Genomic DNA, 25754 nt, shown 5'->3' on the forward strand with positions numbered 1-25754 from the left:
GAACTTTGATCAACTGCCCTTTCCAGCTGATGGACACTTCCAACCAATCCCATATCAAAGCATATATAAATCCAACTCAAGAAAGAAGAGGAGGCAGATTTTGGAAGTCAATATATATTTTATAAAACCATCAGCACATCACAAAGACTATGCAAGAGGCTCAGAACGTTATGCTGACTTTTGCTTCCTTGAATGCCCTGCTTTTCGGAAAGTGCTTTTGCCTTTGAAGGCCTGCTTCTGCCCCAGTCTAGATTTTCCCTGCCTTTGTGATCCCAGAGGCCTACTGCCAGTCTGTCTTTTGCCTCTTGGCTGTCTTGCAGCCTGGGGTTGCTTCTCCTTTACATTCTGTGGCCTCCTGTGCTGCCTTGTATTCCTCTGCTGCTGGCTCAACTTCTTCCCCTGTCGGTGTTGAGGAGTGTCTCTCTGTGGCTGCCTCTGCTGACCAGGCCGTGAAGCCTTCTTGTGTTTCATTGTTGTTTTAGCCCCCATACGCTCTTGACTCTGACCTTGCACTGAATGCATGTATTTGCATTTTTTCTTGGGTGTGGTAGATTGGCTGAGCCTTCGTTTCCTCTTTGTGCTTTGTGGGAACAGATCTAGAAAGAACGGAACGCAGTAAACACAACAGTTAAGAAGAGTCATTTTTACACTCTCAACACTTTATCTTTTTTTTTTTTTAAAAAAAGAATGATCTTAAAGCAGCAACAACAATTTAGATCATAGGGTCTTCAAGTAGGAAGCCACAGCCCACCCAGAAAGAGGAAAAACAGCTTCAGAAAAGACGCAACTTGTAGCATTATGAGAACCAAGAGGAAATCTTGGCGTGGTTTTTTTTTGGAAAATCTGGCCCTCCCCAAATTCTCCCTCCTGCACCTCCCAATTGTTCTAATTTAAAAGCCTACTAAGTAGGCACTGACCTTCATCTGGCTCCTCCCCAACTTCCTGGCGGTAATATTCCACATCGTCGTCAGAGGGCTCGTCTACATTTTGCTGCTCCTGCATTCCAGGGTCCTCAGCATCACTGTCTCCCCCGACCGCTTGCTCCGTCTTCCTCTTCATCCCTGCCAGACTCTTCTTCCTGTAGCCAGGGACAATTTCCATGAGTGACCCGGGCCAATCTTCTCAACCAAAGGGACATTCACCACTCCCACTTACCCCCTTGGAGAGACATATGCCTGGAAGAGAAGCTCTCCTGTGCGTGCCTGTTGTCTTCCCTCCCCTTACCGATGAGCTTGCTTTAGTGTTTTTTTGTGGGCCACATCTGCCTCTTGCTTCTGGCGCCGTTGAGCCTTGAGCTGCAGTTTTTCTTCTTTTCTGACCAGGGCTTCTTGGATCTCTTCTTCAGTCTTGTGAACTGGGAGAAGGCACAGGAAATTACCCAATGGGAAATTGCCCAAGGAAGAGTCACTAAGGTCAGCTTCCCCCTTCATTCACTTATGCAGACCTTGAGGCAACCAAGAGACAGGTAAAACCTATCTGCCATGATGAGCAATAACTGAGTGCAGAAATGTTTTGACTGCTGAAAGACAGATCAATTTGTAGGAAGACAGGGAGCTAGCTTGCAATGATAGATCATTCATTTATCTAATTCATTATACTGACTAATAGCAGCAATCTAGTGTTTTAGGAAGAGTTTTATTTGCCCAATCTGGAAATGACACAGCAAATGTTCTTTATAGAGTAGTTCAACAGAGGAACCAACTAGCCAGAAATGTGGTAGTGGAACACCCCCCCTTCAGTACCTATATACAAGCAGAGATTAGAAATGATCTGTCTGGGATTGTCTAATCAGGATGCCTGCACTGAAGCACTGCGAGTTGGTCTTCATGGCCTAAATCACTCTGTCCAACACCTAGGATTCGATGAATGTACCTGCATGAAACTAGCTGTGCCTCAGACCGATGGTATTTCCTTAAAGATGTAGTATACATCCACAACATCCACACCCCAACGGGATCTGCCTGGAACTTTACAACCCTTTAATTTTCACTTCCTTTCAAGTTGGAAGTGATCAAGCAATGGACCTGTTTTAAACTGCAAAGTGCAAGGGGGGGCTACAACACTGAATTTGGCCTTGGATGTTTTGGAGGCCTAAATTGTTAGATCAAGGGATGCAATAGGTAGTTGAGGTGTTCTTAGCCAGTGGGTTCAGTTCTCTCTCGTGCACACACGTTTGAAAAGTGCAAACCTCTAAGGCTAGTCACCTCAGGTTTCTTAAAACAGGTCCATGATATACGTTCATCAGCTCCTCCAAAGCACAACACTGATCTCCCAAAAACTTTTTGTTCCAGTTGAAAGAATCTTGCAAAAAGGGAGAAATGTTTGCAACAGTACTGGAAGAGCAACTGCACTAATTATCCTCTAAGTCATAGAGTACGCCACCATAGGAGAGGTGTTCTTGAATATGCCCCCATCAATACTCTGGTTCTGCTCCCCAACACAGAAGAATTAAAACAGAAGAGCCACAATACTTACTGAAGCTATGGTAGAGTACATTGCCTTGACCTAGTCCTTCTTCCACCTTGATGAGCTGCAAGGTCATCCGAGGGCCAATCTGGACACAGAGACAACACAGGAGAGACAAAGGAATTCAAATTCAGGCATCTTGAGCAGAAAGGAAGAAAGGCTGTCTGGGGGGGGGGAGGGCGCATTCCAAAGCCAGATGATCAGATGATCCAAAGCCAGATGATCTTTTATGACTCGTGGACTTCATAAAAGAGCCAAGGTTGACTTGTCCACGAGTCATAAAGAGCCAAGGTTGACTACCCCTGTTCTAGAGGATCAGAAGAGCTCAGTTTTCTGCTATACCAGGCCCCTATGCTACATCCACGTTCACCCAACTTTTTAGTAGAATCATTAAGACTGTTTACATAAGTAAAAAACTAATGTAAAGAGAAAAAAACAAAGAGCAAAACTTAGAAAATAAGCAAGAATCAGAAAAACTAAGCAGTATGACCTTTTTTCCCAACAGTTATAAACGTACTCATCGTCCCTCCTCCCTCTTTGATTTTACAAAAAAATCCCTTTGGCTTTTTACTTACTCTTTTTTCAGTCACATCCATTTATTGTCCCTTCACTCTTTTCTATTTTCAGTGAAAAGTCCGTAAAGCATTTCCAATCTTTTAATACTCCTGCCCAATTCTCAAGGACAACATTCCCGACTGACCTCAGTGAGTCGGACTGCACTCTGCTGGGCCTTCATGTTCCCACGACCGGCGCAGGCCTGAGGCAGCTCCGTGATATTGTGACTGCCATCTTGCTCAGCTTCGCTCTCAGAGAGATTGATGTCTCTGCAGGTCAGGGCAATGAAACAACACATTTTTGTTCTTTCTAGCATGACTACCATCAGCACGGAAAATAATTCCCACTCTGATGTATTGGACTACAAACCCCACCAATCTCGGTTAGCATGGTTCTGACTGGAGTTTGGAGTGCACATACTGTAAAATGAAGACACAACCCCAGCCCTGCCTTCAAATCATCTCCCCTTCTCACACCTCTGCAGAATTCCTCCCAGGATTCAAAAGAAAGCTAAATTCTGGATGGAAGGAGCAGGCAGACAGCCTCCCCCCTCTCTCTCACCTGACCAACAATTCACTGATGTCATCCAGGCGGTTCATGTTAGGAAATCTCTCTTGCAGGAGCTTCTTCAGCCCTTTGCTCATGCCCACCGGCACTACTTTCAGGCTGCTACAAAATACAGGATAGGTGTGAGTAGATTTCATCAGGAAAAAAAGCACATTTCACTACAACTGTGTTGAGGCAGCGGCGGCGGGGGGGATGGACAGGAGGAGAGCTAGCTCTGGTTCAAGCCCTGGCATCTCTCCAAGGGAAGGTACCACGGTATCAGGCCCGAAAAAGACCATTCTTCTGGCCAAGGAGCTTGAGAATCATGATTAGAGTAAATCAGTCTTCACCAAACTGATGTGGATGTTAGATGTGTTGCTCTACAATTGCTAATAGCTGTCTGGAAATTCTGGGAGTTATAATCCAACAATCTAGTCTAGTGTATAAGACTGCAAAAGACAGTCAAGATTAAATTAATGGTTTAATTACCAGCATTATGCAAGACAAGAGATGGTACAAACAGGAAGGTCTATTCTTGTCCTCATATTAACAAGAAACAATTTATACACAAACTCTGAAATAAACAAGACCCTTCAGCCATAAGTGGAGATCCAAGAACCTATATAGCTCTTTGAACCCTGATGAACCCTAATGAACCCTCCAACTGTTGTTTAAGTTTACTAACTGCTATGGTTCTCAATGTTAGTGTAAAATAAAGGCCCTGCTCAGAAACAGAAGAGTGGTGTGTAATAAAGTTTTCCAAATTTTAAGTTTTCCAAAAATTTATGAATTTTTAATGTGTCTCTTGCAAACAAATTATATCAATGTTTAATTTCTGTAGTTGTTTGCAAATTCTTTTTCTTCTTGATGGGGAATTCAATCCGTTTATATTCACTGAAAAAAATCCATTTTCCTTCTCCATTTTGATTTACTTATATTTAGATCTTGTTGATCTCGTAATCCTCTGCTCTCTTACTGTTCCCTCATCTTGATTCATCTTCTCTTTTTCTTCTTCCACTTGTGTAGTTGTTTCCTCTATTGTCTGTTCTGTCTCTGTCTTCTTCCATCCTCTTGTTGATATTGTGTTCTTTCTCCCAGAAATGCTCTATATCTTTTATCAAAATCCTGTGCCTTCCACACTGAATCTAATCGCTATCTTGTATTATTAGAATCGATTAGAATCCCTTCTGGTATCACCCATCTAAAATTTACTCCTTTTGCAATCAGCTTTGTAGTCAAAGATCTTTCTTTCACATATTAGTTTTATCCTGGTTTCTGCAGGTCCCAATTCCTCTTGAATTATATGCCAACAATTTAAAAATTAACAAGATGATTGAGATTGATATTGCGTGCTTTACTGTTGCAAAACAAAATGATCATACAAACTTGGAAAGATACTTATTTTGTTAGATGTAAAATAGTCTGAAGAGTTCCCTTTTTTTCTATAAATGCTTAAATGTTTTACTGTCAGGAGGCTTAATTAGAGGACTGCTTGAAAATCTGCAGAGTTTTGTATTTAATTTCTCCTTTACCTACTATTTATATTGTTCAGTAAACTATCTTAAAAGTTAAGGAATAGCCACTGGTTAGTAACATGAATATTTTGATGAGTTTTCTTCTTTGCTTGACTGGGTTTGCATGATAAAAAGAGGAAAGATTTCTGAGCTCATCAGAAAAAAAAACTGCCATCACCCATCATTAAAAAAGTCCATTTCTAACTGGCTTGGACACATCAGAGCGTTTACTGAAAAATGAGATCAGAGACACATCAGTTGGCTATGCTCTCATCATCTGCATCCAGCTTGGACAGGACCTTGTTTGTGTCTGCAATGGAATCTGTAGTCATATTAGAGCCATTGTGGACAGTAGGAAAGCCTTGCCTCCATTTTCCCAACACACTGATCTTTAACTCCCATCTTCCTCTACCCTCAGCTGGCTGAGGATGATGAGGATTGGAATCCAATTCATCTGGACAAACCAAGTTAGGGAGAGCCGGTGTGGGACAGGGACCCAGAGCTAGCATGAAAATAACAAAGGACACATAAATTCCCCTTAGCTTCCAGCATACCAAAAAAGTACTGAATACTCTGCAAAAGTTCCCCCCCCCAGTGCATACTCATATTGCACCATAGAATTGTGCGCCCTGAATACAATGTATTTCACATCAAGAATCCCTGTGCAGTCTATTTCAAACCATCAGAAGCAAGAGTGGCACAGAGCAGAAATTAAAACCTACTTACTAGTGACGGAATTCCATTGTCTGGGTGTCAGGATTGTAGTTGACCAGGACACAGCGTTTGATGGTATTTAAACTGACCTGACAGGTAGGGAAAAAGAAGGGCACACATGGTGAGACCGAGGATTCAAACTAAGGCTCCAGCCCTTTCTTGAAAAGCAACCTGAGGTTAAGATTTTCCAGCTGCCAAGAAATCAGTACTCAAACTACTTCCCAAAGATCGAACTACCAAGTCCAAGAGTTCTTATATCCAATTCTAAACTATCACTGACTTAAATATTTCTAGGAGGGAGGGGAATAGAGGAAAACTGGGAAAATCTCTGTTTTCTTCCCTGAACATTTTTGAAAATCTTCTTGGAGCATCTTATCTCCACAGTTTCCAACTCCAGGTTCTCAAAAAGCAAATTTATTTCTGTGTTGACTAAAACCATATTTAACCCGGGCAGTGGGAATGAGCTTTAACCTACGTCTTCCCTCTCCCTTCCACAGTTAGAGATGGCCACTAGGTATATTTGAACAATATCTGTGCAACTCAAAGGGAGAACTACATTCAACTTGGGAAGCGGAGGAGGAGGAGGATCTGAAACTAAGTAACTCTCTTCCATTTCTGCATTTATAAAACTTGCACTCCAAAGTTAACAAGAACTCAGTGTTAGAAACACCAAACACCCAGCAAACTGAGTGATAAAGGATTGATGCATCAGTGCGTTTACTTTGGAAGGAAATCACAAAGAACTATCATCCAAGATACGCTATCATCACTTGCATCTGGATCAAAATTATCCCCAAGAACCTGAACAGTATCTTAAATAACTTTGCCACCATTTAGGTTTCGTCTACCACTGCTCTATGCCTATTAGAGACATGAGGTCCTCCTGGACCAGATTTAGCTCTATCCCTCACTTCAATTTTTAGGCAGCAACGTTATCACAAGGACAGGAATCAGACCAGAGGAGTCTGAGTAGCAAACTAATCGCCTAATTAGCTTCCCAATCTCCAAGCTTGAATATACTCACTTTGTGAACATTGATGGAGGGAAACATGTTCTGGAACATAGTGGCCATGACCTTGATGTGCATGCCCTCAGTGCCAAAGTTGTTCAGCACTAGGAGAGGAGGATGGGTAAACTGTTGTTCATGCATCCGATGCCGCTTCAGAGATGACACAACATCTTTGATGAGTGAATACTGTTGCAAACAACAAACAGACAAGTGAGGCCTACATTCTTTTCAAAGGGGATGTCTCTATTTCGAGGACTGCCTCAGAATCTCAGCTTAAAACAACCTACATAAAGTCTGTAAGTGGGAGTTTGAAAATATATGTGCTATTCTGTGAAATCTCAGAAACCAGATAATGGCAATGTCCAGCAGTGGCCAGAACAACTTATAGAAAATTAATTATGCAAGGTCATTGTATATAAAAAATACACAAAGTTTTCAAATTTCAATTATTTTGTTACAGGAGGAGAAGGAGGAGAATAAGACCTACTTTGCACCCAAGCACAGAACAAACACACTAGGGAACACATCTGCAATTCTGCATACTATCCATAGGAACCGCAAGCAGTTAAAATCGTAAGCATTAGCGCCTCCTTCCGTGAAAAATTCCAGACAGTTCTAATTCTACCCAGCCTATCCCATTCTAGATAATATAATCCCTTTGGTACCTGAATGACTCTGAAGGTCAGTGTTGGTCCACCAGGGAGGCGCAGGAGTCTCTAAGAGAGAAATCACCAGGAAGGAGCATTAACTCCTAAGTACTAATATTGCAGGATTCAGCAGCTTAAAACAGGCCCTAACATTAATAAGTTTATAGCTTTTACTTCTGTTTCATTTCCAATGGTATGGACACTCTTTATACAGATGCATCAGTGCGTTTACTTTGAAGTAAAAATCACAGAATTAAATCAGCAAGACAATTGTCATCATTTGCATCTGGTAAGCAGATAGAATTAAGATAATTCACTGGGCAAAGAAAGTTAAAAACTGTTCAGGGAAGAAATAAGCTTAACATTCAATCACTGTGAAAGCAGAAGCCTTCAAACATGTAAAATAGTGATTGTTAAGTATCTGTTTGGTTCAACGATTTTATTTCTTTACAACTGTTGCCATCTGGATGCCTTAAGTCCCAAAGCAGAAAAATGAGCACAAGATTCTTCCTGCTCTTATTTCCCCATAATCAGCATTTCCTCCAATATTAATATTATTACAAATAGTTCTCACCAACTGCTCACTCAGCAACTGTTGAAAGTTATGATAGTGCTGAAAAAGGAGACTTACAACCAGTCCTTCCAAGTTGTGGCTAGTGCAGCATCCCAGTTCAATGGACTGAAGATCTGGTGTAATTTGTTACTTCAAATTATTTTACACTAGGTGTAAAGTGTAATAAAATAGTCTGTATTTGGTATATTTAATTAAATAAGGGCCAATTTCTTTTTACCGCAAGTCACCTCTTATTTGCCTTTTTAAAAAGCGAAGTCTTAAATATTGTATATATCCTCAAAGACAAATGCCTCTATCTCTTGATCATTTCAACTCCCCTACCTTATTTCAAGCCTGCAATATTCAGGAGGCTTTACAATATTGACAGCTTTATTTTCAATATTTTTTTTACAGTCTTCAACAAGGAATAAATTTGTTACACGTACATACTTGTCATGAAACTACTACTTCACCACAGCTCCGAGGTCTTTTTCCTGCTCATTTACCAGAAGCTACAAAATTTTATCCTGACTGATTCAAGATTAGTTCCAGTGAAGCTTTCCGATTTTACTTCTACCTACATATAACAGGGCTGATTTGCCACATGCAACCAGGGAGATGGCCATCTTCTAGGTATATCTCCTCTTCACATTGTGTGGAAACAAGATGTAGTAGTATTGCATGAAAATTGAACCTATGCGCCAGGTCAGAACATGCTCCAAATCCTCTCCAAAATATATAATTGAACAGAGGCCCAGATTAGACCAATTAGCACGGACAACCAGGGTCATAGGTTCTTAAAATGGAACATTTCCTTAATATATCACTTACAAAGTTGATACTGGTGGTGTTTTTTGTGAAGACCAAGAAATGAGTCACACCCAGAGGTCCAGCTATTGTCACAAAATCTTTCAACGAATTCTTCTTCTGCGCCTAAAAAGACATAACAATGACTAGGGTTTTTCCATTGTCTGATGTGCTTTGGGGACAAAATCTAGGATAAAATATATTTAAATTTTACTTCATTAATAGAAGTAAACAGCATTGCAAAAATGGACTGAAGATTAGAGTGATCTGCCTAGTTCCTTTTGTCATGTTACAATATTTAGCAAAGTTGTTTTCCTTCTTCTTCTTAGTCTCTCATACTTTTAACTGCTGTCCTCACCTCATTTTATAGTCTGCTTTCAAAATAAAATGCAAGCACCAGTAATTATAACTTGAATAAAGCGTGAAAATGTTTTGCACAAGATTGTTTCCATAAACATGTAACTCTATGTAATTAATATTTGCTTTTGGAAAGATTATTTTCAACTGTTCATATGGAATTTAGAAAATGACCCCAATATCAACGATCGAGATCCCAATCCCAATTGTGGTTGTTAAGCGAGCACTACCTGTAAAGCAATCATTTCCATGAACCACAGAAGCCTTCCATGGCATTTAATAATTTCACCTTGAGGCTGGTAGCAGTATAGGGCTCCATTACTCGCCGAACATCCTGGATGAGTTGCTGTATATTCTTGCCAATACGACCACGATGAAAGACAAAGGAATGAGGCACATTGCCATATTCTTCTTGAGATCGATGCTGGGCAGTTGCTCGCGCCTTCTTTTGATTCTTGGTCTGAAATGGAAAAATGAATTGAATGAAGAATAACACTAGTAGGATAACAAATATCTCCCTCCATACCAAATCTACTCTCTTATTTCAAATTACTTTCCCATAGCCTGCTAGGATTAGGTTTGCTCTGGTTTCCCCCTCTCTTCTTAACAAATGTCTGTATACCAAAGATTAGAGGTAAGAAAATATCCAATAATGGAATATTACCCTAAAAACTTCAGAGCAGCAAGGAATTTTTAACTATTTCAAAACCAAGCTGGTCATAAAAGCAGTTTTGCAGTATTATTTGCAGTTCATTTGTTTGGAATTACTCAGGTATCAGGAAGAATAAGCCAACTGGGAAGATAGGTGAAATGGTCCCATTAATATGTATAGAAAAAATATCTTAGAACCTCACGTTAAGAAGCACAGCAACTTTATAATCAGGATGGATTTCAATCAAGGACGAACAACTATTTTCTCACAAAATGGGACACATCTATGTAATTTTCCTGAGCCTGGGTGTATTACAACAATCTCGCATCAGGCCAACAATGAGTTTTCTAAATCTTTATCACTCGCTAATTGGGCTTGCAATTTCTAAGACTTCTAATATCGTTTCGTCCTTCTATCATTCACCAATTCGGCCACAGCACTTATCCCAGGTTCCGTTGCCTCTCAAAGCACCCTCATTCTCCATTTTCACCCCCTTCATCACCAAACCTGCGCTTGGCCACAAATTCAACAACTCCCAAAGTCTTTCAAGTAACTCGCCACCCCCCAATTTCAGTCCTCACTTTGCTGGGCCTCCCCATAATAGTTGCGCTCTCCTCGGGTTCCTCTCGCCGCGACCACGCGGGATACACTTACTTCCGGTCTCCAGTGCACCGAAATGCTCTTCCCCCCTCTCTTCGCCTCCCCAGATGAGGAGTTCCGATTTCCAGTCAACCAATGTGTGCTACCCAAAATAATCATGCGGCGGGTCTTTTGCGTAGTTTAATAAATGACGGGTGGATCTCAGTTTAGTGTAGATATTCCGTGATGTTCTTTCCTGGCGCAGAAGTTTTTTTATAGCACCCATGCCAAGTTAGACAGAGATGTGTAAAAAATTGAGGGATGATGATGATGATTGAAACTATGATTAGACCCACAGGCGTGCTTCTCCCCAGCGTATATTAGATCAGTCAGGCCTTGATTGCAAAAATCCAGACCGCTACTGAATGGAAACAGCTTGGTTTAGTGTGTGTGTGTGTGTGTGTGTGTGTGTGTGTGCGCGCGCGCGCGCCTTCTGAATCTTCGGAGACCAAGTTGGCACTAGTACTATAAATTTGTTACAAAATCGGAATGTGTCTTATTTTTGCTCTAATTTGAGGTACATCAAAAATTTGAATACTCCTTTACATTCCAAAAAGCAACTACCAACAGCCAAGGCACAAGACTTGTGAATGCAACGGAGCGCCAAAAAATGAAAAAGAGTGAATCTGTGATTGTGAGGGTAGAAATAATAAGACCATAGGAAAAGCATACTATCTCAGGATTATACTCCAAGCATCTAACTCATTGAGGTGTGATCCTTGAAAGTTTATGTCATTATAATGCTAAGAATCTTTAAAAGTGCCACAAATCTTTTCCTCGCTTTGCCACAGCCTAACATGCGCCTTTGCACTTGTCTTCACGGAATCTGTTTTTCCTCCCAAGAACGAGTAGAATAATTGCGCGACATTCCCTACCCGTTGCTCCGCTGAGCAGCCTCGGGGACTTAAGCGATGTTCCCTCGTATCCTGGGCAACGGGGACGCTGCCGTCAGCAGCCCCGCAGGTTGCAAATAGAAGCTGGAAGTCGGTGGCGCCGGGCGAGGGTGCAGGCGGGCAAGCTAGGACCTGCCTCAGAGGGACGGTGAGAGGCGGGCACACGGAAGGAAGGTCCGGGGACAGAGGCCGCGCTTTGGGTGTTACCCTCCACCACTGCCCCATTTTTTCTTCCCCTCGCCAGTTTTTTTTTGCATGGCAAGCTCTGCCCACTTCTAAAGGGAAGCATTGCTTCCCTGAGCTTCCTACTTCGCTGGGCATCTCTGCTTTATGCCATATTTCTTGCACTCGCTAAACTTTTCTCAGCTTCCCCATCCCTCCATTCATGCATCATTCTGCCCCTTTTCATTCAAATAATAAATAGGTTATAGACAGTGTTTTCCCCCTTTCCCCCCTCCAGCTCATCCCAGGTCAGTACAGGTGAAGTGGTTTTCAGCCCCCAGCCTTCTGCCCCACATGCAAGACACAAATACCTTGCCGGGCACTTCTTTGTTACTGGAACATGACTTAGCACAGCTGCCTTTTGTGTGTTTGTCTCCTGCCATTTTTCTGACACTACTCCAAAGCTTAGTGTGAGCCTCACACTCTTCATTCACTCTCTGACCACAGATTGCCAAAGTGAAGGTGGCACTCCGAAGGGCATTTTATTCTTTCCACTGTGATTTCACCTGTTTTGATATCCTGCCAAAGAGCAGGGGTTGGTGAAAGAGCTAAGTCTATTGCACCAGGCTTGAGATGGGACCATTGCTTGACTGAATGCACCATGTTCCTGTTTCCAAGACACAGCGCTTAGTTATCCTTAGGGTCAAACTGATCAGGAAAAGTGCCTAATTTCTCACCAGCTTCCCAATGGAAACCCTGTGCTCTTTCCATACAGGCATAATTCAAAGTGCCTAATAACATTGAGGCCTTTTGGGGGAGGGGGGCAGCAGAGGTACATGGTTTCTGAGCCTAAAAGCCTGTTTCTGGATCAGCAGCATTCAGAGTGGTGGAGGGGCCCTGTATTCCTTTCACTGCTACAGCATCAACCTTGGATGAAACAAACGGAGATAATTTGCTGGATGTCTCCGTTTCACCGCTTGGCCTTCTATGTCTCTAGGAGGTATTGTGAGGTCATAAGTAGGTTCTAGGTGTGTCCCATAGAAAACTGTCCCCAGAATCTGTACAAATTCACAGCTTAGTTATGTGGGAGATGGAAACCTGGAACCTTCTGCTGTAGCATATCACTACCTCTCTCACAGCAAGACCAAGGAAAATCAACTGCGTCTTTCAGATTCCCTCTACCATCCAGGCCCAACATTGCCTTTGGTTTTTTTCTCCATCCCTGGCACTTTTTAATTGATGTTAGTGGTTCTGCCTTCTTTCTAGAAAGCTCATTGCTTCAGGCACATCTCTTTGCATTGACTGTACCCATAAGGAAGTATTTGTTTTCTAATGCTTATACTGCCAGGCAAAATGAGCCAGTTTCCAAGGCCAGTTGTATCTGAATACAACAGCTGCCTATAACTTGCCCTTTTTTTGGTCACTTTGCTCCTGACATCCATAGAAGTGAGTAGGAATTTCATCCTCTAGAATTAATTTGACCTAGTGCACACACACACACACACACACACACACACACACACACACACCAACAAGTCAGAGTTCATGGATCTTGGCCATGGCCTCAGAAGCAGTGAAAGTGATTGTGCGTTGCCGCCCTTTGAATGAACGTGAAAAACAGCTTGGCTGCAAGGTAGTAATTAATATGGACAGTGCCCGTGGCCAGTGCTTCATCCAGAACCCTATAGCTGAAGAAGATCCTCCCAAACAATTCACTTTTGATGGGGCATATTACATGAACCACAATACGGAACAGATCTATAATGAAATTGCCTACCCGGTGATAGAGGTGAGTGAAAGTGATCAGTGTTATTGGTATCATACAAATTAGTTACAGTATATAAATATTACAGTTATAAGCAGATCATGATAAATTGTGGCTGGCTTAATATGATTTAAATTGGACTAATATGGTTAAAATTGGCTGGAATCACTCAACATCTTAAGCTATACTTGTGGTTCAAAAACCACATTATGTCTGGTCTGCACAATATACTTGACTATGCCAAGAATGGGGTAACCAATCAATTGTGGATTAAAGTTTTAAATTAAAATGTTTTAGATTAAATTAACTTTCCCTGATCAATTGTGTCACATAAACTCCTAAACTCAGTCAACCCATGCCCAATCATCTCCAAGAAAAAAACCCAAAGATACAATGTCTGAAGAAGCTGGCCTCTCCCTTATAACAGTGCTGGATAGCTCAGAGCATCCCTCCCAAAGACTGATGGACTGCAGAAACAAGCAATGTCCATTGTGTCTGCCTGGAACAGATTACTGGTGGTGTGATACTGTAACTGTATTCCAGCCCAAAAGCTTATTTAAAAAAACAGGAGAGAAGAAGGGTTCTCTATTCCCAAAATAATGATCTCAAATACGATAACTAATTGGAATAAAGGCATCTGCTTATAATTGCATTAGGCCAAGAAGAGCTTATTCTGCTTTGAGAGTGAGTACTTGTCAAACTCAGATTTAATTATACACGTGATTATGGTTTGTTATGTAGGTTCCAAATTATGTAGGGTTGGATTTTGACCATTCTTGTTTTTTATTATAGTACATTGCCCAGAATCATAAAATATAAATTGGGCAGCCTTACAAATTTCATTATATATATGTATGTATATATATCATACATTTTTTGGATTGCTAACAAAGAATGAGGGAGGATGGAATAGCTATTTCGAGCTTCTTAGCTCTCTTCAGCCAAACATACCCTTCTGAGATTCGAACCTGGGCTGCTTACATGTTAAGCAGCTGTGTTAACCTCTGATCCACAGGCTCTTTCTCACTTTGTCAGCTCTATCAGGGAAGGAAGAGACAAGGGGAGATTTCTTTCTCCCATATTTGGGCCGACAGAGTGCATCAAAAAACACTCATTGTACAAAACACAATATTGTACAATGTGGTAGCTGCTTGTGCTGGGACACATGACAAAACACTGTTTTGTTTTTTTAATAATATTTTATTAGTTTTCTAATTTTACATCTAGGTATTTAAAAAGCAATGTGGTGGCTTGATTAATCAATAGTTCAATAACATAAAAAACTTTAGTACAAATCTCAAGTTACAACATCAAATATTTCCTCTCTTTTTCCATTAATATCTACTATCTCATATTTAAGCTAATACAATTCTTATTATATCAACTAAGTAAAAACATCATTATTACATTTATCAATAAATTTTTAACTTATACATATCTTAATTACTTTTACATTCAATCTTTATAGACAATTTTTTTTTATTTTTAAGATCTGCTTTTATTGAACAGTTAGTGGCCAGAAGTCAATTGACAGAGAGAAAGAACATCTCCCAGCAGGTTTTAGTATGTTTTGTCTGTAGCTTCCTTTGTCCAATTGTAAACTGCAGGTGAAGAGGATAGTACAAAACATAATAAACAAAGTCAATAAAACTTTCAGTTCTTGTAACAAAAACTGCTGGGTTGTTTCACTCTAGAGACTTGTTATAACAGTCTAAAATCACCAAATTAATGTTGCAATAAGGATGTGAGTTGAGCCCCAAGAACAGCTCAACAACTGCTGTCATTATGGTAAATTGTTTAAAAAAAATTAAAGACAGATCAAAAAATTAAAGACAGATCAATGTTCTGTTATTGGTTTTTTCCCAATTTTTAGTTTCCCATCAATATTCAAATTTAACATTTGATATTTATAATTTCCAGGCTTTAGGTAACCAAAGTTTCCCTTATCTCAATTCATAACAGAATCTAATATTCAAAATACACATCTTATCTATTTGAGTATAGTCTTGTTCTATTTTCTAAAAGTTATCTATTTCCCACCATATTAAATCATCTAATAATACAGTATCCCCTTCAATAAATCAAATCCATTATATATATTGTCTGGGTTGATCAATAAATCAAATATACTCATATTTTTTTTCTTTTGGGTCTAATATTTAAATATTAAAAAAATAGAATCCTTGTTTTCAATTAATTTCCAAATATTTTAAATTTAATTACCAAAATTCCCCTTATCTCAACTACTCCCTTTAACCCTCTAATTAGTAATATGAAATCCCCTCTAATAAATCAAAACCCCAATTTTCTTCAGCCTTATTCTGGCTTTCTTCTTTTGCCAACTAGCCTTCCATGTCAGTGCTTTTAAATCATCAAATAGATCTCCCTCTATTATTATATATATATTATTTGAAATAACAGAGACTCTTTAGTTGCCATTTTTTTTGGACGGGCTAGACCATTTGTGTTCATTAGATCGTCTCCCTATTATCCAATTCCCCATGATTGTCCTGATATGTTTATCTTCCATTCAATCTGTTCTTCTTTCTCCTCAAATTTCTTCTGATTTATATAGAAAGTCTTTTCCATTTTCAGTGTTGTCACTCCCTTTTCTGGATTTTCCATTAACTGTATTTATTGGTCAGTTTAGTCCTCTATCTTAGTATTTGATTGTTCCACTTCTTCTGTTATCTTCTGTGTTGTTAGTTCTTTGGTTGTAGTCAAAATTTGGGTTTGTATATCTAAGCTGGCATCTTGCTCCTTTATGTTGCATCTATTTTGTCACAAGCTGAAAGAATGGTTTCATGTATTGCTTTCAACATGGAAAGGATCTTTTCCTGGTCTTCATCTATATTCTCTTAATAGTGTGTTAAGTTGAGGACTTTAAAATCTGATGTTAAAAATAGTTTTATAACTAGATATGGGACCTCTATTTCATGTATTATAGGTGGTTTTTATAGTAGAAGTCATTTGTCAAGTAAGATTTTTTAGTCCAAGATATTTCATCATCTCATGTAATAACCAATGTTCCTCAGATAAAGAAATAGGAAAGCAATTCCCCACATATAGCTCTGAAAGTCAGTAAAGGTTTACATTCATAGTTCAAGCAGGCTAGTTATGCTGCCCAGAAATTCTCTTTACAGCTGAGTTTCTCACAAGTGGTATCTGTCAAGGTCCAAAGCGTTTTATCTGAAGTCTGGGCTTCAAGCCAAGTCTCTTTTAGGCAATAACAAGTTGTAATACCAGACTTCGCCATAAGATGTCACCGATGCCGTTTAAAGTTTTTTAAGTCCAAAATTTCTATAATCCTTTTTCCAGTTTTATTTCTTTTTTGTAAATAAAAATCTCCAGTAAAAATAAGAAAACTTTTGGTCCCCAAGTTTCAGAAACATATAAATCCAATTAGATTAAATTTGTTCTTTTAGTGCTTTAACTCCCGTAGGTAGTCAGTCGCCACTGTTCTTAGAGGATGGGGTAGAAATTCCCTTCCCTCTCTCCTCACAGGGGGAAAAGATACTTTGGGCAGCTTTTACAGGAAAAGAAAATACTTAAGATCTTAAAGAGCAGATCAGATCTCACCCAGTTTCATCCGTGTTGCTTTAGAAGTGCTTGATGGTAAGTTTGACTTTGGCTGTCTGCAGCTTAGTGACAAGCCATATTGCTATGTCCAGTCTTTCCTCTGCTGGTTTGGAGGACTGCCCTGGATCAAGCAGAAGGGCTGCTGCCCTCCTGCAATCAAGTGGGGGTCCCCTCCTTGCTCTTTGCCCCTACAGGGCAACTTTCAACTCTTTCCAGGGTCTCCCAGCAGAACAAAATCAAACGCGGAAGATGGAGCTTGCCTTCCAGTGGCTGCGGCGGCCGCGATGGCAAACTGGAAGTTCCCAAAAACACTAATTTTGATGTGTAACTGAAAAAGATGAGCAGAGATTGCCTTCCCAGTGGCTGGAGGCTGGCAGAGGATATTCTTGCACTTAAGAAATGATTAGTCATACGAAGGCAACTTGATCATGTAAATCAGCTATCCGAGTGATTATATTCTACTAGAATCACTGGGAAGGAGATATTGATTAGGTTATTTGTAGATTGGATTAAGTTTGTTGTGCAAATGAACATTAGTTTCATGATTTACCTGGATGGAGCAGTCTGAGAGTGCATCTGTCGGGTGATCCCAGTAAGTGATAAGTTATTGACTCAGATGTTTAAAAAGGCTCTTGAGCTTTAAGTATATAGAAATTATATTTATGAAAATCCCCATGTTTCACATTAGTTCGTAACAGGATGCACATTTAAAAGATTTTTACATGAATACTTAGAAATAGTCCCCCTTAATTTCTGTTCCGATAGAAACATGACTGCAAATGTTACATCTTTACCTCCAATAGATTATTAGGTTTGTTTTCCTCATTCTCTCTCGTTCGTTCACCTCTTACTCCTATATAGAATTTTGGGCAATCTTGTGGAGGATAATGAGAATTCCAATTCCAGGTTGGAGCAAGCTATACTATTTTGCTTGTTCAAAATTTGTCAGTTGCAGAATTTACACAAAGTTGGTTGGTGTTTTCCTAGAAGCCACTGAATACTTTCCCTATTAATTTGCATCTTTATTTTTGTTGAAGCACCTGTCCAAAGATGCTTAGTTAATGGGCCTGAATGTTGGCCTCTCAATTTCCATTTCCAGATTCTATTTCTGTGTCTATAAGAAGAGATTGCTGAAACTCTTGGACAGGTTTAGTCACGCAAGCATGCTCCTGATTAGGTTGCTAGAAAGAGGATCCAGTAAGACGGGACAGATACTGAGGTAGAAACATACAAGTCCAAATTGTTTATTATTATTATTCTGATTGATTAATTGATTTCTTCTTTTTCAGGGTGTTACAGAAGGCTATAATGGGACCATTTTTGCCTATGGGCAGACAGGCAGTGGGAAATCTTTTACCATGCAAGGGATTCTGGACCCACCTACCCAGAAGGGTATCATTCCCAGAGCCTTTGAACATTTGTTTGAGAGTGTGCAGGTATATCATTGATAAAAAATGTACAAAACAGTATCTAGTTGTTGTTTAAACCACTGACTCTTCTGTGTTTCTTCTTCCAGAAACTCCAGTTCAACAACTTTGTGTGCCTCATTAAGAAACTGTCTTATCTCAGCCATTATAGTTTAGCTACTGTGGGTTCATGTGCTCTTATTTCCTCGTGGATGTGCTGATTTCCATCACTGCATAATATTAAAATGCATTTCTATCTAATAACCAGCCAGTCTACCTACTCTCTTACAGATAGGTGTTACCAGTCTTTCACTGCAGAAACATTAAAGAGAGATCCTGAACAACACAAGCATGAGTTAGATTTAGTAAAATTTAATATAATTCCATTTTATTAAAAAGACTATTATTTATTAATAATGTTCCTTACTGATACTCATATGACTATATTCAAATATGATTGAACTTATTCATACAACAGAGAAGGCTTAGAATATAATTCTCCTAAAGTCAACAGTGGCATTATGTGTTTGTGCTTGTACACATACACATATATAAGTTTCTTTTATTTGTTAATATATAAGTGTATATTTGTATGTGTATAATAATTATAATATGTTGAGGAGTGATATTAGAAATAAATCTCAACTCTAATAATCATGGTATGGTGATACACTTCAACAAGCAGTTTTAGCTATAACTTCTATCAAGAAAATTTGCACAGGTCTTATTAAAAGAGTACTAACAAAAATGTTATATCATGCTCTTGTATAACATCTATTCATCTATAAGAAATTTTCCTAAAAGGTTTTGATCTGTGTTAGTTCACATGAAATATCCTCTTTATATTTTATTATTTGACATGTATTCCATATTTTATTCTCAGTGGATGCTATTCTTTATTTTCAAAATTTTAAGGACTACATCTTGAGAGATTGTGAATGACCTTCAACTTATTAAAAACATATTTCCCATATATTGTTGTGCATTTCCAAATCATTTTTTTACTATTTTATGCATACCTTTTCCTTGAAATTAGATTTTCTGCTTCAGGTACCTTGGACTAGGGTTGCAGAAGGATTCATTACACAAAATAAGTAATTAGAATTCTAGAAGTAAATGGTGACTAAAGATATGATGATATCTTTCCAGTGATAGCAAAAGATAAGAGTTCTTATAATCAGGGCTTTTTTTCTCATAGAACGCCCAGAACAGACTTCGGGCACCTTTTTTGGATGGAACCTTGTAGGGTAGGCAAGGCAGATTGTATGACGTCTGTGAGTTCTGGCACCTTTTTTTTTTTTAAGAAAAAAAAGCACTGCTTATAAGTGAACCTCCTCCCTACAATGTATTTTGATGGTACATTCTGATTTTGTATTAGTCATTGGGAGGTTCAAACTATATCAACTGTTTTGAAGATTTCTTTAAAACATTTTCTCCAAACATGCGTGCACACACAATGTGAGCTAACATATTCTAGAAGGTAACGATAATGTATGTTGCCCTGGCATTACTGGTCTAAGTAAGTAGTATTAATAATGGTGCATTTATAAGCCATTTTCTTAACATGCTGCGTTGGTAGTTGCAGAGTGTTGGAGTACAACAACTCAGTCACAGATCCTATGAAAATAGGATCAACCTATGTACCCATGGGAAATAAATCTCCCTGCCCCCACCAAATAAATTCTCAGACTGGAAATCTAAGAAATATTTTTTCCTTTTATTTTATTTTTATAGTGTGCAGAAAACACCAAGTTTTTGGTGAGAGCCTCTTACCTAGAGATCTATAATGAAGAAATCAGAGACCTCCTGGGTCCAAACACCAAGCAGAAACTGGAGGTGAGGACAACAGACTAACAGGGCAAGAACTTAGTATGAAGTAAGTCAAACATCCCAACAATTGCCAGAAATTTAAGCTCTGACAATTCAGTGTGAGCAAAAGAAACTGTCAAGAATATATGTTATACAGTGAAAAATTTATTAGCGACATGAAATCAAAAATGGGACAGGCTAGCCCAATAAGTAACACATTGAATTAAGCAATAAATTAGGGTAATCCATTTCTCCATTCTGAAGGGACAAATTCTTGAACATTGTGGGTTCTGCCGTCTCTCTCCATCAGTTAAAATCAAGAAGGGCCAAATTTCTGCATGTCTATGTTCATGTCTGTTTTCTCAGAATGGAGAAATGGTGAGTGAAGATAAAACAACTTGCTGATACGGAAAAATTGACATGTTGGTTAGAGAAAAGATATCTATGTTTATTGCTGATTAGAAACATTTTATAGACTTTTTGCATAAAACAGAAAAAATGAACTTATGCTTTAGATGAGAGGAGATATAGAAAGAAGAGTCATGATGTAACTTAGAGGAAGAGGTAAATCTACAATTGTACTTGTAACTGCTGTAAAGAAGATCAGAAACCATTTCTTTGTATCTTTTTTCTTTCTTTTCCACTTTTCTTTTACTTTTTCTTTCTTTCTTGCACTGTTAGCGTTCTCTTTGATTTCTTTTTCTTTTCCTTACATTATCTTAGTTTGTATTAGTTTTTGCCTTTGTTTTTAAACTTTTTTATAAAATTATATAAAAAAGGAGAAATTATCCCTTTGGATACTCAGTAGCAGGGGATTCGTTTAGTAGTAAAACACCATTATACTATACTGTACAGGTAATCCCCGAGTTACAAGCATTCACTTAATGCTCATTTGAAGTTACGCGATAAGCGTCACCTAGTGCTTACAAGCAAGTCCAAAATTACGAATATGGCAGCACCACGGCAGTCGTTCACCTTTACGAGCAGCTGCAGTGGCACTGCAACACTCACCCTGGTTATTCCCTCCCTCCCCACTCCCACCCCGGGTCTCCCTAGGCACCAGGCCTTCAATACTCACCTTGCAAAGATCAAGATCCTTTGCTTTCTTGGCTGCTCCAGGCCTTTGGTGCATTCACAGAGAATGGAGGCCTTAAGTAACACAAGATCACGCGAGATCAGTGGGGCGAGATCTTACACTACTGATCTTGAGTGATCTCATGGTACTTTAGATCTCTGTTCTCTGCAACAGAGAATGGAACTGAAGCCGGAGGGCAGCGATCTGGGCGCCGGATGCCTTATTCTGTTGGCTGCCACCCGGATCCAAGGCTGGCGGATGCTTCCGCGGTCCTCTGGTGGCCCGATCCTGACACCGACGCCTTCTCCAGGCTGCTGCCACCCGGATCTGAGGCCGGGGGACACTTCCATGGCCCTCCAGCAGCTCATTTCCGGGTGGCAATGGCCTGGAGAAGGCCTCCGGCGCCCAGATCGTGCCACCGGAGGGGCGCAGAAGCATCCCCTACCCTCAGATCCAGGCGGCAGCGGCCTGGAGAAGGCCTCCGGTGCCTGGATCAGGCCGCCAGAACCTCAACCTGAGGTAGCCTGCTTGCTTTTCACTCTTGCTCACTGAACAAAGATGAAGAGGCAGGGGATCTTCATGTAGTTTCAAAGCTTTTCCCACAGTGAAAGTCTCAGACTTTCAATTCCCATCCCAGAATTATGTGTCAGCCAGTCAGGATCAGGTCCTGCAGTCTCCTTACCATAGCAGGACCATGACTGCCAAGTTTTGATAAAAAATGTAGAGTTGTTATTGTTTGTTGGGGGCTTCCACGTGAAACCCAATACTGTGGTACTGTGAAAACTGGACCCCCTTGAGGTATATTTGCTGGAGCTCCTGGCAGCTTATAAGGGATTTGGGTATCATCTTGTTTGGTAAGTGTGCTTTTTTATGTTATGCTTGAGCTCACAATAAAGCTTAAATCCCTTTATTCACTTTGTGCTTATTGTATTCTGGATCCAAAATAACCAGTTGCCTGGACACCTGATTACTGCCCTGACACTTGATGAAACAGAGCTGCTGGCCATTGCTTAGTCTATACAGTTCTCTGCAGCCTTCATTGTAATTGTTGCTCTAATGACCCTCCTTTCAGCTGAAAGAACATCCAGAGAAAGGGGTGTATGTGAAGGGTCTTTCACAGCACACAGTACATAGTATCACGCAGTGCGAGCGCATCATGGAGACAGGCTGGAAAAATCGTGCAGTGGGCTATACCTTGATGAACAAGGACTCCTCGCGTTCCCATTCTATCTTCACCATCAATATGGAAATCTACGTTGTAGGTAAAAATGAAATGTAGATGGGTAAGGTGGTGGGTTGGGATAGCATAAAGCAGATTTCTGGATCTCTGCTGGTGAAGCAGGGAGAAAAGAATAAAAAAAAAATTTAATTCCTGTGAAAATGAAATTGTGTTCCACAATTGATCTGTGGATGTTGTATAAAAGTTGGGCTGTCCAAGGCTGTTTTCTTTCAAGCAATAACAGCTACCTGTAAAGATATTGCATAGTGGAATCTATGAAATCTTTCATTTGACTACAAATCTTAAAATCATGCTCCCGATTCTCTTATACTGTCATAGAAGATTGTGCATAGCTGCTTCATATCATTTATTTCTAGCCAGGTTATCATTGGTTTCACATAGTTAAGGCAAAAATTATTTTAATCATACCGGTAGTTTGTTGAACAACTAATGGAAACCTAATTCACATATAACACTAAACCAAAATCACTTTGGCTGGTGTTGTGTGTTACCAAGCAAACTACATCATTTTAGCTTAATTTTTTTAGTGCAAGCTGTTCAGTTTGCTATTTTACACATCTGATTTATTTTTTAATGACATGTAGCATTATTTTAATCTTGTTTAATGTTCATTTTTGTTCTACAGCTCCCAAAGTCACATTGGTTGAGTTGGACAGCCATATAAATATTTAAAATAAATTAAATAAAAACATTTTTCTTATACATTTTAATGTAGAGGAACATTGTAATGGAGGAATGGAGTGTGTTAGTTCATTCAGATGCTTCACTTTATTATCTTATTTTATCCTTGAGTAAACATGATCCACATGGTTCAGTTTTTGAAATGCCTGCAGATACACTTTCTGACACCTGAAATGAACAGAAATAATTTTCTTATCACTGGCAGAGGAAGTATGCATTCCTTACATTTTAGAACAGCTTTTCTGAATCTGACCCATGTTGGATGAGGTTGGACTGTAACAGATGAGCTAACAACCTTATTGGCTGGGAAGTCTGGGAGATGCAATCCCAGGTAATCTGAATGATGTCAGGTTGGTGAAGACTATAACGTACAATATAGGAGCTACTTTCTCTTTCAAGAACTTTGATCACCCCAGATTCATTCTTTTTATCCAGACGAGAGAGGTCAAGATCATCTGAGGGCTTCAAAGCTCAATCTGGTAGACCTTGCTGGGAGTGAGAGGCAGTCCAAAACTGGAGCTGTTGGTGAGCGCCTCAAAGAGGCCACCAAAATCAACCTGTCTCTCTCAGCACTTGGCAATGTGATCTCAGCCCTGGCAGATGGAAGATGCAGGCATATCCCTTACCGAGACTCCAAACTGACTCGGGTGCTGCAGGATTCTCTTGGAGGTAATACCAAGACACTTATGGTGGCATGCTTGTCTCCTGCTGACAACAATTATGATGAGACTCTTAGCAGTTTGCGCTATGCCCACCGAGCCAAGAACATCCGCAACAAGCCTCGCATCAATGAGGACCCTAAAGATGCTCTCCTGAGGGAGTACCAGGAGGAAATCAAGCATCTGAGAGCTATCTTGGCTCAGCAGATGAACCTGAATAACTTACAAGGTAAGGCCCATTTAGTTGGTGATGGTACATTTGTCTTAATACTGATGATGTTACCTAGTTTGGGTAATGAAACGTCTGCAAAAAAAGAACTAAGCTCAGAGAGCACCAAGGTCCTATCTATTGTGTAGGTTCCTTGGGTTGTTTGCTTGAAAAAAGTTTATCTTCTTCAACAATGACATCCATTGCATTATTACAAAGCAGGGACACTGTCCACTTTCCCGTTAGTTGTCTGACAAGTGAAAGGAAGAATTAAGAACATGTTTACGCAAGTTGCATTCAATGACTAGAGATGCGAGGCCCTGGAGGAACAAAATGGAAAATGTTTGTGAAGGAATAAGAACACTGGGTATATTTTTTATTTATTTCCAGGGACAATTCTTTTTAATTGTTTTGTTTTCAAATGATAGAAAGTGTGCTGCTTGTAAAGAAGCCTCAGATTTCCATCCTTGATATCTCCAAGAAAAAGATCAAATCAAATGATATTATCCTGATCTTGCCATTCTATCAAAAGAAAGCTAATTCAACAAATTACATTGAACCAACATTTAGAATCTGCTACACAAATGTAATACTTTTTATACAGATATCCAAGCACAATTTATCCAAAGACCTTCATACATTGATAAATCCCAATTTTTGGAATATAGTTCAGTAATCCTTTAGCTTATTTCAACTTTAATTTTTTCCCAAGAAATTAGTTCACCCTAGTAATAACATATAACCAATAAAGAATTCCCAGTGAGGGTAATCTTAAAATGTGTACTAGAGTTCCTTTGTGTATATTGCATCTCAACCATGGAAAGGATAACAGCTAATTTCTTTTTTTAACATGCTTTGGGGAAATCTAATAAGCTTCCAAAAGTATTTTTACTGACTTTAATGAGTTTTTAGATCATATATCTAAGATCTAAAATGCTCTTGATGTTGGCAAACCATTTTTCCATGATGCATTGATATTTTAAAAGTCTCTTTAAATGGTGGGGAGGAAATGGCATTTTCCCAGAAATCCAGTACTCATACTGTACATTCTGGGAAATCATGCTTTTTCCTCAAATTGTGGATACAAAAATCTAGACTGCTTGTAGCAGCTAAATACAAGCACATATTTCCCGTGCTAAAATAATGAAAGGAACAAAATGTTGAAAGTTCATCTATCCAGAATTAACATAGACAGTATCCCAGTTGTAGAAGTTGTGGTAATTTCAGTCACTATAATATAGCAGAAGAATCTTGCTGCCAGGACCATTTTCAAATCATCTTGGGCTTATCTGCACTGTGTGATTACCTGGTTGCTAGAATGGACCAGCAACCATTTCTTAAATCAAGACCAGGCAAATTTCACCCCATACTTATCTCCTCCCATTGCAAATTTGAGGTGGGATTTTGTTTCCTGCATTTTTAAAGCAATACATTTCCCTAAGTAGTATTTTGAATGCTCCTTGCCATTCTACTTTCTTACAAGATAACCCCAGCAGCTCACCAATTAATTAACAAAATTAAAAATGCCTTCTGAACTGAATCAGTGATTACTCTGGTCTCTAATATATTCTAGAGTTACTTTTACCAGGAACAAAGGTTAGAAAGCCTACCTTCTGAATAGAAAGTCACTAGGTCAAAACCCAGCAGAAACCTAAAAATAAACTTACTATTTTTCTTTGGATTATCTTTCTCTCATGCATTTATTTTTTTAATAAATTCATGATTATATCATTTTCTCCTTTTTTTTAATTTACGGAAGCTCATGAGGAACAAATGTAATGTTTGCTTAAAGCAAGTTTCTGCCGAGTTTCAAGCAAC

General features: G+C 39.4%; 2 protein-coding genes across 5 annotated transcripts in view; one reads left to right on the plus strand and one right to left on the minus strand.

Annotated features, from left to right (window-relative positions):
- Positions 1 to 98: 98 nt before the first annotated feature.
- On the minus strand, positions 99 to 11820 carry PPAN (peter pan homolog). 3 transcript variants are annotated; one of them, XM_039328298.1, is made up of 12 exons: positions 11335 to 11820; positions 9458 to 9628; positions 8836 to 8937; positions 7470 to 7520; positions 6820 to 6990; positions 5808 to 5884; positions 3583 to 3690; positions 3167 to 3290; positions 2476 to 2554; positions 1225 to 1354; positions 918 to 1078; positions 99 to 596 (listed from the first exon to the last, which is right to left on the minus strand). In XM_039328298.1, exons 1-12 carry the CDS (start codon positions 11671 to 11673, stop codon positions 169 to 171), a joined length of 1941 nt encoding a protein of 646 aa, XP_039184232.1. In that variant the 5' UTR covers positions 11674 to 11820; the 3' UTR covers positions 99 to 168. The 3 variants fall into 3 exon arrangements, 2 of the variants coding, with proteins under 2 accessions (XP_039184232.1, XP_039184233.1); XM_039328299.1 differs by lacking the exon at positions 11335 to 11820 and adding an exon at positions 10402 to 10484 and having other exon boundaries at positions 169 to 596; XR_005554855.1 differs by lacking the exon at positions 99 to 596 and having other exon boundaries at positions 938 to 1078; positions 1156 to 1354.
- The window catches only part of KIF17 (kinesin family member 17), a 44375-nt gene continuing 30043 nt past the window's right edge, over positions 11423 to 25754 (plus strand). Inside the window, exons 1-5 of one of the 2 annotated variants that reach the window (XM_039328297.1) lie at positions 11423 to 11500; positions 18148 to 18294; positions 19999 to 20100; positions 22221 to 22410; positions 23505 to 23957. In XM_039328297.1, coding sequence (XP_039184231.1) covers positions 18217 to 18294; positions 19999 to 20100; positions 22221 to 22410; positions 23505 to 23957 — 823 coding nt within the window. In that variant the 5' untranslated portion in view covers positions 11423 to 11500; positions 18148 to 18216. Of the gene's footprint in view, positions 11501 to 13049; positions 13304 to 18147; positions 18295 to 19998; positions 20101 to 22220; positions 22411 to 23504; positions 23958 to 25754 lie in introns of those variants that run through there. The other variant, XM_039328296.1, reaches the window with a different exon arrangement.

Source organism: Crotalus tigris, unplaced genomic scaffold, assembly GCF_016545835.1.
Source record: "Crotalus tigris isolate CLP2741 ecotype Arizona unplaced genomic scaffold, ASM1654583v1 scf7180000024375.2447938, whole genome shotgun sequence".
Classification (NCBI taxonomy): domain Eukaryota; kingdom Metazoa; phylum Chordata; class Lepidosauria; order Squamata; family Viperidae; genus Crotalus; species Crotalus tigris.

Excerpts from the sequence above, each read along its gene's own strand:
- PPAN (XM_039328298.1), bottom strand. The coding sequence starts at position 11,673 with ATGCCCAGCGAAGTAGGAAGCTCAGGGAAGCAATGCTTCCCTTTAGAA. Across the intron at positions 3,691-5,807 it reads ACAATGGAATTCCGTCACTA|CAGCCTGAAAGTAGTGCCGG; the intron begins GTAAGTAGGTTT and ends TGTATTTTGTAG. Across the intron at positions 1,079-1,224 it reads ACACTAAAGCAAGCTCATCG|GAAGAAGAGTCTGGCAGGGA; the intron begins GTAAGGGGAGGG and ends CCCTGGCTACAG.